Genomic DNA, 18,552 nt, shown 5'->3' with positions numbered 1-18,552 from the left:
TTATTCAAACATTTGAAAAGGCTGGTACACTAATCAAGACGAGATGAAATAAAGCCATGAATAATCATCTCTAATTCAGCTTTTGACACAAGAGTTCGAAGCTTAGAAATATTTCTTAAAAAACAGTTTCTCATTAATCCACAAGAATGGCTCTCCAATGGCATGGCTGAATCAAAAATAATACTAAGGTTTCAGAGGTTTGGTTTGACTGAGGTATGCCAAATTACACGATAAGTGGTTTAAAAATGTGTGGCAACAGAGTCCATAGAGTGACAAATCCAAATCTGGAAATTTTTGGTTAAAATTGTTGTCAATATGTACAGAGGAGTTCAGAAGAGAAGTACAACAGTGAATGTCAACAGCCACCTCTAAAAAATGGTGGATGCTCTGTCACAGTTTGGTGCTACATTTCATTCAGTGTTGTTGGGAATCGCTTTAAAATTGACTGAATTATGAATGCAGAAAAGCATATCCCTGTCAACCCGTAAAATTTGTGCAGGTTACAGAGACTTTACTAGATCACCCGCAAACTGTGACAAACTGAAATTTTTGGATGTGGTCAAAAAAATGCCTGTAAATGCCTTTTTTTTTGTAATAGTTTAAACCCTAAATATGCATTTGGGCAGCATTTTAGGGATTTAAGATATCAACACGCTGTAAACTGTAATGATGTGTGAATGCTGGACTGTCAGAGTTGGAATAAAGAGAGATAAATAAAACTTTCATATTGCGTACCCATACTTCCTTTGAGTACCTTTGGGTACGTTTGAGTACACAAGTACTTGACCATGTCAAGCTCCTTTTTCCTCTTAAAAAAAAAAAACAAAAAACCTGCCAAGGAAGGTTCTAAAGAAGAATCTGTGAACAACTAAGGTTGAAAACTCTGAACCACGACTTCACAGGTTATACTGTAGTCAGATTTTGCAATACCATCTGCACTCTAAGAGAGTTCAGGCTGTGCTGACAGACAAAGTGCTCATACCACCTATGAGTTTCAAGCTCATTAGAACTGCGCAAACTCTGTTTTTGCTCTTTATACTGTATTTCCATGTATGTTTGGACATGTTTTAATAAATCACTGCACTGGCTTTTAAAAACACTGTACCACAAAACTTTGAGATTTCTGTGTTTCCTCACTTTTCAATTAGTTTTTTCAATAACCCTTAAACCAGCACGCCTTTTTAGGATTGCTAGGCTGCAAATCAATAATCACAGTATTAGTGTTAATTAAACAGTATAAGTGTTCATTGATTACAAGTGTTTTACATTCTACAAGTGTTTAAGAGTTTATTTTGAAACCAAAAGAGAGTAAAAAACATGCTGAGGTGAAAATTTTCCATGAATCTACATAGTTTTTTAAGATATAAACATATGAAAAACCCATAAAAAGTCTGACCTTAAGTTTTGCCTCAGATAGATATATAGATATATAGATATATATTAGTGTATTCCACAGTGTAGGATGGAAAATAACATTGAGCACCTTTATTACTTACAAAAGTGAGAGAAAAATAGAGAATAGTCAGTACAATCACTGATGAAGTTTCACAATACTGACCTAATGTCCCTTTGAGCCCAGAGCTGGGTAGTGAATGTTTTGGGAAATGACAGCCCATCAGGTGGCCATCATCATTAGTATTGAGTGGGGAAAATAGTGACTCGTATTGAGTAAAATCCCACTAACCTTTACCTCCAGGGCAACTGCGTTGCCTTTACACTCGCCTGCTCACTAATGTACCAAACACAGATGTGATGTTGTTTGTTATGACTGACTGTAAAGAGTGCACAGATGGATATTAGAAACACACCACTCAGCATAATGTCATTCAATTCAACACCACCATTAACAGTCTCAACATGTACCAGCTGACTGTTTCTGAATCAGTGTCAACAAAAACATTTAAAAAAAAACAGCAAAGATTTCTTACAGGTTGAACATCAGCTTTAGACTTAAACCTGGTTTTTATCTGAACCACCAGAAATAATAGAATAGCACTTTATTGTGCCATATATATGTGCAATGAATTTGTGGAGGATGGTGTTAGCTGTGGTAGGAAACAGACTCCATTCTTATATGTCATATGCCTCTTGGTAATACCATGCTTCAAAATTCTCTATCGTATAAAAATTGTTAATCGCAAGTTGCTAGCCAGTGAGTGCGTGGTTTCACAGTCAGACCTACCCCTCTCTACATTTTGTTTTTACTCTTCTTTTGCAGTCAAGATGGTAAATGGTAAATGGCCTGTATTTATATAGCGCTTTACTAGTCCCTAAGGACCCCAAAGCGCTTTACATATCCAGTCATCCACCCATTCACACACTGGTGATGGCAAGCTACGTTGTAGCCACAGCCACCCTGGGGCGCACTGACAGAGGCGAGGCTGCCGGACACTGGCGCCACCGGGCCCTCTGACCACCACCAGTAGGCAACGGGTGAAGTGTCTTGCCCAAGGACACAACGACCGAGACTGTCCAAGCTGGGGCTCGAACCAGCAACCTTCTGATTACAAGGCGAACTCCCAACTCTTGAGCCACGATCGCCCCGCAGATGGCAGAAACACTCATGTCAAGGCTTATAAACAAGACTTTGGAAGCCAATCGTGGCACCACGGTAGTGACTTTCATTCTTCTCTATGCTATAGAAAAAGCTTTAGGATTTGACTCAGAACTTCAAAGCAAAGTCTTACAGGTAAGGTAGGTGACAGAAGGTAACAGAACCTCAAGGAACAATAGATGTACGGCAGTTGGTCACCCTTACCTCCTGTTTCCAGTAGTAACGGGAACCCTCCAACCTTTGATCTGGCTAAGCTCAGGGTCAGCCACATCAATACGCAAGGGCAGACGGGGCATCCATACACTCATCTCCAGCTGGGCACTCAGAAAACCATATGTAAAGTTGAGCATTATCCTACTTTTCCCTCTGGTTTCCTTCCCATTTAGATATACATAGTTGCAGCGCTCTGACACCTGGAAAGAAAAATAGAGAAGATAAAGAACAAAGGCCTCAAGAGTGATGTCTTGGTTCACAAACTCAGAGTTGCTCGAAAACTTTGTAAATATACCGAACAAGAAAGTTATTTTAAAAAGTACACAGGAGTCACTTGACCAGAACTGGGACTGGACTGTCATCTAGTGATGTGAAATCAATATTCTCTGGATGTACCCTGGTGAAGGTCTTTTAATGTAAAGCCTATGCAAACTGAATAAGTTTGAATACATGGATGATGAGAGGGTAGAGGGGACAGAGGCGCCAAACCCAATAAGGCAAAACCACACACATACCAACATTTTATTAATTTCACACCACTTTCAAAGTCTGGCCTGGGAATTGCAGCGTGTTTGTGTTTATGTCATGTAAATTCACATCTGTGGTCTCTATGAAACCGTTACCGAATGTAAATTAGCTCTCCCTTACGACTGTTCCTGTAATGCCTTACTGTAGGTTGGAGTGCCACAATCCCCACCAGCGAGCGCAATGAGGTGAGACACAGCAGTTGGTGTGTTTTATTTAAGATTGGAGGCCTATCTCCACTGCCGCCGTACTTATCTTAACAAACCAGTGGCTCCACAGAGGTAATTGGAGAGCACTAGACTGGAGAATAGAATGGAGCACTGGAGAGAGGGAGGCGAAAGGGAAGAGGAGGGAAAAAGTGAGGAAAAAGCAGAGGGAGGAATGAATTCTGAAGCAAGTCGAGCTGAACTCTCATGGAAATGATGACAGAGGGCAGTCCATCATGCTAACTGGTCATGACTCAGATTTCTTGGGCAGCTCTCCAATTCAACTTCCTCTTCTATAGTCAGCAGACGATTTGACGGTGGATGATGAGGGATGCCATATCTGCTGCTAGCAAACAGATCATATTTATTTCTTTTTAACTTACCACCCCTCATCTTCATGTGATAGCTCAGGAAAGAATGCACCAGTTGTAAATGTTCACCTACCTCATTGATCCATTATCAGACTTAGATAAATGACTGTCTGTGGGCCTGAACAACATGATTTTCTTTTTTTCTTTTTTTTTTTCAACATGTTGCTAGTCAAATAGTTATGTTGTCACTTTATTACATATGTTTTCAATTATCTGTATAATGTGCAGACTTCAAACTATCGATTTACTAGATTTACTATTTACCATGTCAAAAGTTGGAGAGCAGCCCACAATTTTAAGGGGTGAAGAAACAAACATTAATTCAAATTTATTCCAGCAAGGGACAAGAGTGTGACAGAAAAAAAATACAGGCCAGCAACAACTACCCACACCATGATATCAAAGCTTAGCAAGCATGCGGAAAGACATAAACTAACCCTAATTAAAAGGTGGTAGCAAAAGATCCTTAGACTCAAACTGGGTGTATGCTGTCCATAACCAAGAAACTAAAGCTTGATATTTTAAAGAGCCAACAAGTACCAATTATACAATGACATTACATTTTTCAGTAATATAGTAATATAAACGTACTGTATTGCTTTACTAAATCCAGAAACCACATTGCAATTGTAGTTATGTTATTACATGGGTCATAAAGCTTCAGTTATCTACATGATAGACAGATAAAAATAAAGTCCAATATGCCTTTTCTCCTCCTACACACTTGCTCTTCAATCAGCTGAATTCGATTAATTTCCAGGAGAAAAATGGTGGTGTGGTCTACAGTTTTTGAGATATAACCATTAATTTTGTCTGCACTGCACAATAAGAAAAGAGCACAATAATAAAGCACAAACTATGTCCAGGACAGAAAAAAGCTGCGCTATACTGCTAACACAGCGCTGGTTCTTTGCAAGCATCTGTACACACTGCATACTAACACAAAGCTAGCAAAGAACTCTGTTTGATGAAGCTAAGTTCATGCTGCCCTGCAGCCCAGCAGCCCGAGTCTCAGCAGGTAACAAAAGAAGTGATGTGCAGTCAGGTTTGTATACGCCGTTTCTCCCTGTACATGTTTTAAAGTGCCGTTGGGAATGTTTTTAACTTTTTAACAAACCTAAACAATGAAATTTATTTTAGGCTATGTTACAGAGTGCATTGAGTAGTGCAATGAATTGCCTCCACTGGGGAGTAGTTAAGTAACAAAATGCATTACTTTTAAGAAAAGTAATGAGTAATGTGTAACATTAATTTTAAATAATACGTTATTTTTGTGTTTATTAAATGCCTCTCAAGCCAATTCAAACAAAGGCCTAACAAAGTCATCTCCCCGCCTCCCCCTCTCCTACTATGACTAGAAAGGGAAGCAGGGGATTTCTGAGGGTGTGAGGTATAAGGAGCACTCGAGGAGATCAGAGGCACACAGTGGCGTTGCCAGCTTTGTGAATTTGTTGCCAGGAAGGCATCAGGAGGACCGCTTGACCCTCATTTATTTTCAAAAGAAGAGACAAGCAAGAAATTGCCTTGGATTTTACTGGAGTCCAGACAATTAAATATGCATAAAACTTGACTCATGACACGTAATTTAAAATACTACAGGGATTTGTGGGTCCCGCTTACAGTGTATTGTGAGAGACATGAAAAAAACGCTACCTGAATAAACTCATTCCACTGCATAAACTTTTACTGTGTATTTACTTATTACTTTAACATGCAGTTATAAAAAGATAATTGGAAAGTAGGAAAAGAAGGATGTTAACTGGAGGAAATTGAAATTGCACAATTAGATATTCTTTATACTACGGTTTTATTCTTTTAACTGTGCATCTTTTCTTCTGCACTTCAGCCTATTGCATATTTCAACCTATCAGATATATTTCAGAGCAATGAATTTTACTGCAGTCCTTAATAATAGTGAATGTTTTATCTACCATTCCCAGCTTGTGTTGTTTTCTGTTAATCTCTGTTCGGGAGACTGCTCAAATGTGTTGGAATGGGCAGTCTATGAACTTCATGTTGTGTAAATTGCTTTCTAAGTTACATTATTATGCTTCCTAAATTCACCATAAAACTATTTCAGGTTAGACGGGTTTAAAAAAAAAAACAAAAAACTTATGTATCAATGCATTAGTAAAGTACCACATGAAAAGTGTTAATTCTTCCTTTTCGCATCATGAGACAAGAATGCATGCATTAGAACTATAGGATAAAAGGTCAGTATAATATTTTAACACAAAAGACTAGCTGTGTTCAGCCTGGCTGCTGGATGCATACATTAAGCTTATACAAACATGGTTTATACAGACAGGAACACAGGGTATTTTTAAAATCTCTAACATGACATAGGAGGATTTTATAAGGTAATTCCAGGAATCCTCTAAGGTTTTGACCAAAACAGAGAAGTTGATGGCCTGCTTGAAGGACGACAACAATCTATCAGTTGCAGTAAATATGAAAATACAGCAATATTTGTTTTAAGATATATAACAACAACAACCAGAAACCAGAAAGGGGCAGGGATAGCTCAGTAGGTAGAGTGGTGGCCCCATGATCGGAAGGTCGGGGTTCGATTCCCCTGAACAGCTACCCTGAGGTACCCCTGAGCAAGGTACTGTCCCTACACACTGCTCCCCGGGCGCCCAAAGGCTGACCACTGCTTCACTGAATGAATGGGTTAAATGCAGAGAGGAATTTCCCCACAGGGATCAATAAAGTACACTTTCTTTCTAAACACTCATGTCTTCACTGGGCTGAAGGAAAGTGGAAATCTGTTCTGTGGTCAGACCAATTGAATTCTGAAATTCTTTTTGGAAAACATGGCACATCTGGAAGGGCACCATCAATGTAGATAAAGGTGTTAGAGCACCATATGATGTGTTCAGGAAATACCTTGCATATTTCAGAAAGACAACCACATACTGCAGCTATTCCAACAGCATGATGTCAAAGTAGAAGAGTCCAGGTGGTCAGCGTGCCTGTCCACAGTCCAGACCTTTTAGCTATTCAAAACATTTGGCCCATCTAGAATAAAAAAAATACAACAAAGAAGAGCCCAAACCAGAGCAGCTATAATCCTATATCAGACAAGAATGGGACATTTCTCTACCAAAGGTCCAGCAATTGGTCTCTGCAAGATTAGGAGCAAGCCAGAGTTTTCAATGTGTTAATGTGTTGGGATGCCTAAAAATATCTAATGTGTTTTTTTAAGACTGCATTAAGGAAATATGTTAATTCAGATATGCAGCATGAAATTATCCCACTGGTCACAATTATGTATTCTCAAAATAAGAAAATTAAAAAAATACATTAAAAATAATAATAATAAAAATAAAGGCTGATTATTTCAAAGGGTCACTAATGGCATACTGCATTATTAAAGTAATCGCAGGTTAGTCTTTAAGGTCAAGAACAAAAACAGAGTAAACACACAATTAGCATAAAGAGAAGAAGTAATGTGCCTTCATTTTCATATAAAAAACCCCCACAGATGGTGTATCTACAATAACTATTTCACATGCAGGACTAAAAATCAGGCTGCATCAGCCTATTACCACTGCAAGCTTAAAGATCTAACTGGTGCAGAAGGGATGAATGCTATGGGATTCCTTCGCAGAAATCCCAGATTCACTGATTTTTGGTGACTGCTCGTCATTGTCCCAGGAGAAATGTTCCCCCGTCTTTAAAACTGGTTGAAATCTCACTGTTATCTCAGTGTCCAGCATGGCAACACAGGAAGGGAAGAGTTTCAGAATAAAATAAAATTAGATATGAAAGGTTGTTTTGGATATGAAATATATAAAATAACCTCGAGTGATTTGCTTGATTACAAAATTGATTACATTTGATTTTCCCTCCAGTCTTTTATACAATACCAATGCATCCCATATTTTCTGTGTAGCCTACTGGATAGTGCGATAGGTTTGTTTTGGAAAATGTGTAATATAGCTCCATCTGCATATACTGCATATAACTGAATTCCCCAATAAAGGCTCAGTCTGTTCTGCTTATGCTAAGTCTGTGGTTTTAGCCTTCAACTTCACCCAGTTAGTGGTATTGCATTAAGAGGGTCAGTCACTACAGGAAGCATAAGGTATTCATTCAGAGACACATAATAACTGGATTAAGTTAAATCATTACAAACGCAGTCTCACTCTCTTCAGCTCTTTTCTCACTCTCTTACTGTTTACTTACTGCCTTACACTCAGCCCATGGCAGGTCAGCTGTCTGAAAGAAAATAACAAGTACCTTTCTAATGTTCTAGTTCTTCTCCGTCACCCTCACTTCTTTTTCTGTCCTAGTAACATGAACCCATTGTACAAAGGTCAAATCACTTAATGACTGAGTGGTGTGAGCATAAGCTTGTGCTATATTGGAAGAGGTTGCTTTTATCTGTAATACTTTAACACACACTAACACACTAGGGTTGGGCTTGTTGTGTGTGATGCCACAGTGACAGTGGATGTCTTAGAGGCGTATACCAGAACGAATCATGAACAATTTCTTTTGTGTATTAAAATTCACTTTTTGTGCAAATGAGTCCTGATTTTCATTCAATTCAAAACAGTATCTACATCAATTACATCTACCTTCAATTACATCTGCTGTAATAACTGCATTAGCTGATATAGCTATTTTTTGATGTAATTATTTATTATTCATGCATAATACAGAACTCATATACACGGTTAACACTATGCGTTCTAGCTTAGGTGCTTAGGTTACTTATTTCATAAAAAGCCAAAAACACTAACCAGAAACATGAGAAACCATGCTAACAGTTTTCTTGACTTACCTTGAGCACATCCTCATCTGTAGATCTACAGTTGGCGTAGTTGGTCACATCAGTGACTGAACCACTGGCCTCAACAGCGAGAGTTTTCACCGGGACTGAAACTCTTTTCCCCGTCAGTACTGCAGTATTCAACATATCCGCGTTCTGGGCAAAAAAGAAGGGCAAATAAAGCACATGCTGTCTAGCAGTCCAGGCTAACACAACATCATGGCTTTTTTTGGTGTTGTGTACAAAGAAACAGAGCCACACAGTTAGTTGTTTGTTAACATTTTTAGCTGAAAGAGTGAAAAGAGTCACGCGCTTCCAAAGGGATGAATCTTTGCTCTAACCATATTCCCAAAACATCCAGGCCCCTTTTGCAACACACCAGCCGCAGAAGCACATGCACTTTTTGACTCTGGATCATTTTTTTAAGATTATTTTGTATCTTTTTAGATTCAAGATTCTTTATTTGTCACGTGCAGGGTTATACAGCGTAGTGAAATGTGACCTGATACGCTCCTCGACTGTGCAAATAAAAAAAGAGAGAGACAGACAGAACTTTATAGTATTATAGTTATATACTATAGCTATAGTATTTATAGTATATAGAACTTTAACATGATTGTCATGGGAGAGTCGGAGAGCAGAAGCAATGTTTCCCATCTGTAAATTACACTAACGTACAGGTACATATTTTAATTATCCATCCATCCATTCGCTTCCGCTTATCCTTTTCAAGGGCGCTGGAGCCTATCCCAGCTGTCATAGGGCGAGAGGCGGGGTACACCCTGGACAGGTGGCCAGTCTGTCGCAGGGATAACACACAGAGACAAAAAAAACATTTGCACTCACATTCACTCCTATGGGCAATTTAGACTGATCAATTAACCTATCCCCACTAACTGCATGTCTTAGTGGAAGCCGGAGTACCCGGGGAGAACCCACACAAACACGGGGAGAACGTGCAAACTCCACACAGAAAGACCCCGGCCTGATGGTGGAACTGAACTCAGGGCCTTCTTGCTGTGCGACAACAATGCTAACCACCGTGCCACCGTGCTGCCGCATTAAAACTCATACTCACATATTTTTAATTCTAAGTTCATTATTAAATGAGTTAAGGTATGGGGCAAAATTACACTTATGTTCAAACACCATGTTGTTGCCTTTTTCTTTTCTTCTTTTACTTTTTTAATAATAAGGATGATAATAAGGAACTGTTGGAGTTTTTTATATTCTGCAGAGAAACAGAATTTGTTATTTTTAGTTTCTGGTTCTTGTTTGATTATCTTGTTAGTTCCCCTTTTGTTTCCAGTCTGTTCCTGGTCTCAACTTGTGTCTTGTCATCAGTCTCATGTTGTAGGCTGTCTAGTCTCCATGTTTGGTTATCCTTTCTGTCTCCCCGGTCATGTTCCCATGTTTATCTGGTCTCTCTGTGTTCTATCTAGTTTTCCTGTCTTATTAAGTTAATACGTGTCCCTGTGTTTATCCATTCCTATTCCCATATTCTTCTGTTTCATCCTTTTGTCTCCCCAGTCAGTCATATTTCCATATGTGTTTATCTCCAGTCCCAGTGTCAAGTTCACGTCTTAGTCTAGATCTCAGCGTATGTGTGTGTTACTTCATGTTCTATTTTGATAGTCTCCTGTCTCGTGTGTGTGATGTTAAGTTTTGCTTCTCTTGTCTCGTCAGTCAGATTCTGTTCAGCTGTGATCCCCAGGTGTGTCCACTCTGGCCTAATCTCCTCTTGTGTATATATTGTCTGCATCACCCTCTGTTCTCTGTTGCATGTCAGTCTGCTGGGTCCTGCATCTGGGTCCACACCTTGTTTGCAATAAACCTACAGTTTGTGAGAAACTTTCATGACCCTGCTAGACTATCATATCATACATGTTTTACAGTCATCACTGTTATAGCTGTAGGAACAGCAATGTGAGGCAAGATTGAGTGTTACCATGAGTAAATGATCAAAGCACACATTAAAACTGGTTAAATGTCCTAAAAACTTAAAAATACATCCCCTCGATGACAGTATGACTTTGTCACAAACGCACACCTGGATGAAAATTCCCTAATTCCTCTAGTGCATTATATTGCCCACAGATCAGCACTAACGCAGACTAACACCTAAACCTGATTACATGTCTAATCTTCTAACCTATTTTCCCACCTTGTACTGTACATCGTTGTCAGTGCAGAGCAACAGCTTATCCCTCACACATCCCGCAACTTGTCATCTAGCCTGATGCAGCTTTAATTTTACACTTTAACTCCTCCTTCTACACAGATTTACAACTACATCCCAGTTTATAAGATCTCTGAATATGTCTTTTTTTTTTTAAGGCAGAGGCGTTGTGTGTGTAAGAAGCTTTGGGTGATCAGTAGTGGGGTTTTTTATCTCTTGATACTTGCGAAATAAAGTGCCAGGCATCGCTCGGCAGATGTTCCCTGACAGCTTCACATTCTGAACTCTGCCGGCTTGACAGCTGCTGACCGCAATTCCAAAAGGACATGCTCTAGTTCAGACTCCAACACTGACCCAAACATAAGCCACTGGATCAGGGATAGCAGAAAATCAGAAAGCAATAGCTTCGCTCTGTGATGATGCCAGTGCCACACTGAGAGGTCTTGATGGCCGATGTTACCACAAGCAGAAATCTGGTTTCATCAAGTTCAGCTAAAGTAGTTCAGCTTTGTTTTTCATGTGATTTATGAAAAGAGGTGCTTGTTTTCACTCTGCTGCAAACTCTAGCATTATTTGTTTATTCATTCACTTCTCGAGTATAAGTGGTAAAGGAAATTATGAACGCTACAGTATAAAACATATTTTGATGGGGGGGGGGGGGGTTGCTGCCAGACACTGTGATTCACGTTTGTTCGACAGTCACTTGAATGAATGTTACATTTTTATGATATTACGTTGGTTAAATTTTTCTCAAAGCTGTGACTATGCTGGAGAGGATTCATGTGCTTGTAATAGTTGTTTTTGTATGACGAGAGCTGCGGCCTCCTCATGAAAAAGGCCAGTTCACTCCACTGTTGGGAAAAGGGTATTTTCCTCATGTGAATTATGCACGTGACTGATGAAACATATAGTGTTGGCTTTCAAATGATACTTCAAATTACAGTTACAGTAAAATAGACGTGTGGATCATCTTTTAAGGACAACTGTAGAGTAGAGCTACTTTGACATTTTAGAAAGATTTCTTTCGAAATGTTTTGAGATTGCAAGTGGCAGCAGGGAGTCAGTGAAAGCATGTTGAATATTTATGCACAATACTGTGATCAAAGGGGAGACCCACAATGAGTTGGCATGGAAGAAAAACTAAATAAAGGAAGACTGGTCACAAAAGCAACTTCCTGACAACATGACATTCATTTCATTCTATTCAAATACAAAATACAAAAAATTATGACAGTTTCTACTATTTGATTGAGCTGACTTTCAAAAGATTTTAAGGTTTTTGTCCTCTTTATATCATTGCAGTGTGATATGACGACACTAATTAAAATGCTAATTGCCGGGTTTATTGAACCTTGCAAATGAGTGTATCGTAAATGCTGACAGACTCTGAACACTTTCAGAAAAAGACTATTTGTGCATGTTAAGTCCAGCAAATGTGGCGTTTTTCTCAGCAGCCAAGAGTTCACTTTCTTATGGCATTACCTTGCTATATATATATATATATATATATATATATATATATATATATATATATATATATATATATATATATATATATATATATATATATATATATACACCCATATACCCATCTCATCTTGTTTATTCATCGAGAATATGAAACAGTGTTGTTTTTTTTTTGAACCAAGGCAGTAAATGCCAATTTCATAGAGACTGAGTGAGGTAGCTGGGGGCTCTTGCATGCTCTGATATTGCCCTGTGATAAAGTTAAATGCCCTGGCAGATTGCCTAATCAGGTATCTGACTTTAAGCCTTCCTCTTTCTCTGCTATCAGTATTAATAAGAGTACAACCGATTGAATAAATAATTCAATACAAAGCCTGCAGGCTATGCAACATCTTTAAATCACAGTCATGAATAAAAACAAAGTAAGGCATAGATGAATGCAAACAACAGTAAGATATATGAAACATGCATAATCTTATACACATAGAATTATGCTATAGTATGATATTTCAAATAAATATACTCCAATATACTTTATGCTAAAACAACTCTCACCATCACCAGCGGTGCCAGCCCCACGTAATCTCTCTGGGCGGTGTAGATCCGCGTTACGCCCACATCCTTCACATTCCCTGGCAACTCCAGACGCCAGGAGATGGTCTGACTTTCAACCTTCTCTGAAACAGCTTTTGGTACAAAGTCCAGTTGTAAAACCTCCAGAAGGCCCCTGTTTAGAGATACAAAATGGTATATAAAATGAGTTTAGGCAAGTTAAAGCAAGCCTAGATATGTTTTGGTGAAGAGCAGTCAGCAATATTGTGTCTATTTTTTACTACTGACTACTTTTAATGCAAAATCTACCTAACTGCAGGTGTGGCTTTAATGCTTAAGTTTAATATTTCATTTTTGTAGAATATGAGAATATATTACATATATATTACATATCCAGGTTGTAGGGAACATTTAGCAAATAGCAAATTATTATCACTTAATTAACAAAGCCATGTCATAATCTTTTATCAAGCGTAGTTAAGTAATATCACATTGAACTTTATGTGACTGGGGTAATGTAATTGGGTTATAATAGGCCACAAACTTGTGGTAACAATAGTATAATAATATTCTGCTAACAATATAACAGCCTGCTAGCAATAAAATGGTCTGTCTATTTATATAATTTTATTCATTTTATATGCTGACTTGTGGTAGTAACCTCATAATAATAAGGTAATACTGGTTGATACTTAACATATTAGCATCCTGTTATCATATCAGGTTAGTACCACATGCCCAAAATGGACTAAAATCTCCTTTGAATGTTTCCAGCATCTTGTTGAATCTATGCCACATAAAATTAAGGCAGCCCTGAAAGCCAAAGGGGAATCCAACCCTGTACTACCAGGGTGTACCTAATGAAGTGGCTCGTGAGTGTATATAATCTATTGATTGTACACTCACTCACATATTGCAGCTTTCCTACCAAAAAATGGTCCAAGTGCAAAAGGAGCTTAGCTGTAGTGAATAGTCTATAGTGTTCCTTGGAGAATAAAATGCTGGGAAAAATGAGAAAATTAAATGGAGAGAGCTTAATCTGAACTCTGTGAAAAACCACATGTTATGTTGGAAAGTAAAGACGATACACATGAGGTCTCATTTCCATCAGCAGATGGAAGAATAAAGTGAGAGTGTGGAGAGAAGATTAAGTGAGCTGGCAGAGACTTCAGCCAAGTATTCTGGTCAAAGGATTGTCAAAGAAATGGGATGTGATGTTATTTAATGTTGGAGAGTGTGTAGGCATACCTGTCAGTAGGAAGAGATCAAAGGGAAAATGAAGCAGGGTGTGAATGGAAGTGTGGCACTTTGAAGTGGAGCAAAACTTTGCATAAAGCAAAACAATGAATCTCTACATGATTGAAACTTGAATTTTAAAAGGATCAACAGTGTTGAAATCGGTAGTAAGAAAAAGCAATGCAAACACATACAGGATATACAGAAACCCTCGCGCTGTATCAAAAGTACGCCAAGGACTGAGCGCTATACGATAACAAAGTGCAGTGAACGAGGTCACGATGAGGTTATGTGAAGCACTCTAGGTCGCAACTGAAAAGACACAAAACAAACTTTTTCCATTTTCTTTTTGGTTGTGTGCAACTATAAGCTTTGAAATGCTTGAAGATTAAAATAATTGATTATAAGGAAATCAAAGTGTTCTGCAATTGATGCTTTAGGCTGGAAAAACATGAAACATGTTCAAGTGAAAATCTGTTTTCTGCATTTAAAGGGCAAGATTCTGGTGGGTAACATGAAGTTTGTCGCAGAAGATCGGTGATAATATGTGACAGCTCTATACAGAGGCATCTGCTGATTCGTGGAAGTTTGTGAAAAGGAAAAATGTTGGCAATGACGACCAAACCAACTCAGCATTTTCTGTCCTTCCTTTTTTTTAAGTGGTAAATAAGCGTAAATTAGAGTTAGATAAAAAGATTAAGCTTTTCTTAGTATAAACCAGCGCCATGCCAACTTAGCTTAGTGTGAAGACTGACACTGGGGTGGGGGGAGTGGCTTGCCAGGCCAAAAAAAGGGGTTTAGCCCTTAACCCTCTTGGATTTTTGTACAGATTAAAGAGATACAATGTGGTAATCATTGAGCGTTAGAGACACTGGTAAGTGGATTTTGTTACTTCTGTACAGAGTTAGGCTCACTGTTTCCTTCCATTTTGTCCATTTTCATTTGAAACTGTTATCAAAGAGGTCTTGAGCTTCTTATGCCAAACATACAATTTGACAGAAAAGTGTTTTTTCTCAATTTTTCTTTAGAGTCATGGAAAAGCAGGAGTATAAAATATCCAAATAAGACACTGTTTAAAACAAATCTAATATAAAAAGAACATTTAAAACTCAGGTGCTGGTTGAGCTCACTGGGGTAAGAAGGCAACCCATATGCTGCAAGGCATATGGGTTTGATTCCACCCCAGTGCACTTCCTGCATGTTGTTACCCTGCTCTCTCTTTCCCCCTTTTTCTCTCTGCTTCATTGTCCTTGCCAGCAGTAGAGGCTAAAAATAAATCTTTTAAAAAAATGTGTAAAATTCAGTCCAAAAGTCTAATCTTTATGTGTTTTCATGTAAGTAAAATAGAGCCGGGCAGATTTTAAACAGATTGAAATGATTCACAATGTGAATACCTCGAGAGAGAGAGTGTGAGAGCGAGACAGATAAACACAGGAGGGGTTTATGACCCTCTTTCCTAGAAACCATCTATGGAGAGCGGGCTTTAAAGCCATGGATGCATCATGACTTCAGAGCACAGTGATGGGAGTACGTGTGTGTTTGTGTGCATTTGTGTGCGAGTGTGTGTTTGCAGGCCTTGCATGTGCGTACGTGTTCCCCAGTGGAAGCTCAGCACAAGAAACACGACTTGGAATATCTCTACTCCCTAATCTCCACTTCGGAACGTGCAAGCGCTTAAGCCCGGATAACGTGGCCATGATTATGGATTATTACGGATATGTGGGTCGGACGGACGGCGGGTGGTGTGTGTTTGTGTGGGCGGGGGTTGCTGGGTAGAGCTGGCTGCTGGTGTGTCACCAACATCAGCATCAGGCACTACTGATGTATTCAGCTGGTGTGCATTGGGAAAAAGAGGTGGAGAAAGTTCTACGAATCCCGTTTAAATTAATCTTTGTTTACTGTTAAAATAAATGAAGTCAAAGGGAAGCACTTTTATTTCTTTAGTGATTTCTCATATTTCAAAGCTATTTGACTGGTAAAGCCTCACAGAACTGGGGAAATGGGGGACTTTTTGTTTTATAGGAAGTTCAGAGAGGACCAAGATGAATTAAGATTATAAATGATCATAAATGTATAATTCCACAATGTAATGTGTTTTACAGTAAAAAAAGAAAAGAAAAGAAGAATATATTGATTCTGAATTTAAACAAATATCTTAATATTTTCATTCTTCTACAAGTATTACCTCTTTTTTTCTTTAAATATTAAGTATTATACACACAAGACATGTTTGCATATGAGGGACTATATGTGAAATTAATTTACATCTAGATATTAAAAAAAAAGATATTAAAAAACCAACAATATCAAAGTATTTACAGTATAGGATTGTCTGGATTTATTCTTTTCCCCACAGTTTACAGTCTTATTCTTTCAGTGTCACATGATGTTTTTACATGAAGCAGAGTAATCCTGCTACGCAGCTTCTGATCATATTCTCGGTACTATGTTTACAGAAAACACAGGAAAATCTTGCTATGCATAGTCTCATATACATAATACGTAACAGCATTGTCACTATTGATCACAACACCTTTGCAAGGTTCCACAACATATTCAGGAAGTAATGGTTTTGTGAAACTGGATAAAGTCTGATGTCCTGTAGTTGTTAAATCCCATGCCTGCTATGTTGGGTGGTCAGTCCTTACAGGACATAATTTTGTTATTGTTATTATTAATAGTAGCAGCAGTTATAGTAGTAGGAGTAGTATTACTAGTGGGAAGGAATAAAAAATTGCACCTGAAGAACATCTCATTTATTCTGAGCAGAAATTGGAGACACGCAGGGAGACACTCTTACCTCCTCAGAGAAAAATGTCTATTATATGAAAATGGATACAGTCTGCGCATCACCAAGCATAATACTTCTTTTTCTTCTCGTTTTTTTTCTTTTCATCTAAAAACATTCATTTTCAATTTGCCCTGTGAAGTGAATGCAACACTGAAACACACTGTTGATCACTTTTCCTTCAGGTAGCAGCAGGGGTTATTGAAATCTCTATGACAATAGACGTCTCCACAGAATAAAGAACGAGAAAAGATTGCTTCATGAGTGTGGAGAAACTGTGTTTTACGAAGGGTATGTGAAGGGTCTAGTGAAAACACGGATATGTACTGTACGCACAGTAGACTGACCTCTTTGCAGTGACAGCAACCTTCCTGCGGCAAATAACAGACACCGTGTTTGGAGCTGCTCCTCTGCCAGGCTCTACCACCATGTCCCACAGTGCTGAGTCACTGGGCCGAGCTGCACTGAATGACAGGCCCATTTTTACTGCAGCCCTGCAGCAAAGACATGCACATATAAATAGGACAGTTAGTATAAAGCGCAACTTTGTACACTTCTGTAGACTTTTTGTAAAATGTCATAAAAAACAAACACAGGACAGGGGATGTGCTGGGTTAGGAATGAAGAAGGCTTCATAATGTCTGAATCTTTTATTACAGGACATGATGCAATGTGATTTTGTGCTGTAAAGGACACTGTGCAACGTCGGGTTATACGGAAATGTTCTGACGCTCAAAAGAAATATTTGAACTGTTGCATCTGTGTCTTTTTGGATGTGCAGCAACAATATTTGCCATATCTTTTAGTATAATGTACACAGGTACAAAGGTTACTAAGGGTTGTGTGCACTTGCTTGACAACGTGTGGGTTTTCTCTGCAATCTTTTGTGTGCTTTGCTGCTCATGTTATGTTAAACAAGGTGAGTCACTGACAGACTGAGTCACAGGTTGCTTGAAGGCTGAGAATTAGTGGGGTTATTTAATTCCCATTAGCCATGGGAAGATCTGAAAATCAGTTAATCGCATGTCTTGCACACACAAGTGTGCTAAATGAGAAAAATCCTGCAAATCCAGCTATCACCACGAGCTTTGTTTTCTGTCAAACCGTCCATCTATCTGTCCATCTATCCTTCTTCTTCTTCTTCTTCTTCTTCTTCTTCTTCTTCTTCTTCTTCTTCGTCTTCTTATCCTTCGTCTTCTCTGATGTAGAGCCATGATGGTAGCAGATTCAACAGGATATTCCTTTTCTTGGCAACATTTTTAGTTCCTCTTGGGGGATACTGTGGTGTTAACAGGCAAGATGAGATACACAATCTCTTCTGCGAGTTCTGGTTTTCCCCTGGGGTCTCCTCACAATTGGACATGCTCAGAAAGCCGCCCCTAAGGGAGGCACCCAAGAGGCATCGTGATCAGATGCACAAACCACCTCAGCTGGCTCCCTTTGACACAAAGGAGCAGCGGCTCCACGCTGAGCTCCCTCTGGATGGCTGAGTTCTTTACCCTGTCTCTAAGGCTGCACCCAGCTAGCTCATAAGTTCAACCACAACAAGTGTTACAGATCTGAAAACTGAAAAGTGATACTTGGGCAACAAATCCTTCAGATCCCTGTTCGAGGTGCAATGATTGTTTAATTATATTATGAAAAGGAAATGAGTCTGAGAAGTGAAACCAATGCAGAAATC

At 38.8% G+C, this 18,552-nt stretch overlaps 1 protein-coding gene across 1 annotated transcript in view; it reads right to left on the bottom strand.

The window, feature by feature from the left end:
• si:dkey-1d7.3 (transmembrane protein 132D) overlaps positions 1 to 18,552 on the bottom strand; it is a 35,505-nt gene that overhangs the window by 7,823 nt on the left and 9,130 nt on the right. Inside the window, exons 3-6 of the mRNA XM_039614199.1 lie at positions 17,219 to 17,365; positions 12,851 to 13,022; positions 8,662 to 8,805; positions 2,759 to 2,967 (exon numbers count right to left, since the gene is read on the bottom strand). Of these exons, the coding sequence (XP_039470133.1) occupies positions 2,759 to 2,967; positions 8,662 to 8,805; positions 12,851 to 13,022; positions 17,219 to 17,365 (672 nt within the window). The remainder of the gene's footprint in view (positions 1 to 2,758; positions 2,968 to 8,661; positions 8,806 to 12,850; positions 13,023 to 17,218; positions 17,366 to 18,552) is intronic.

This window comes from Oreochromis aureus, linkage group 7, assembly GCF_013358895.1.
Source record: "Oreochromis aureus strain Israel breed Guangdong linkage group 7, ZZ_aureus, whole genome shotgun sequence".
Taxonomy (NCBI): Eukaryota; Metazoa; Chordata; class Actinopteri; order Cichliformes; family Cichlidae; genus Oreochromis; species Oreochromis aureus.
Note: the sequence above shows the minus strand (reverse complement) of the source record. Positions and strands in the feature narration are given on the sequence as shown.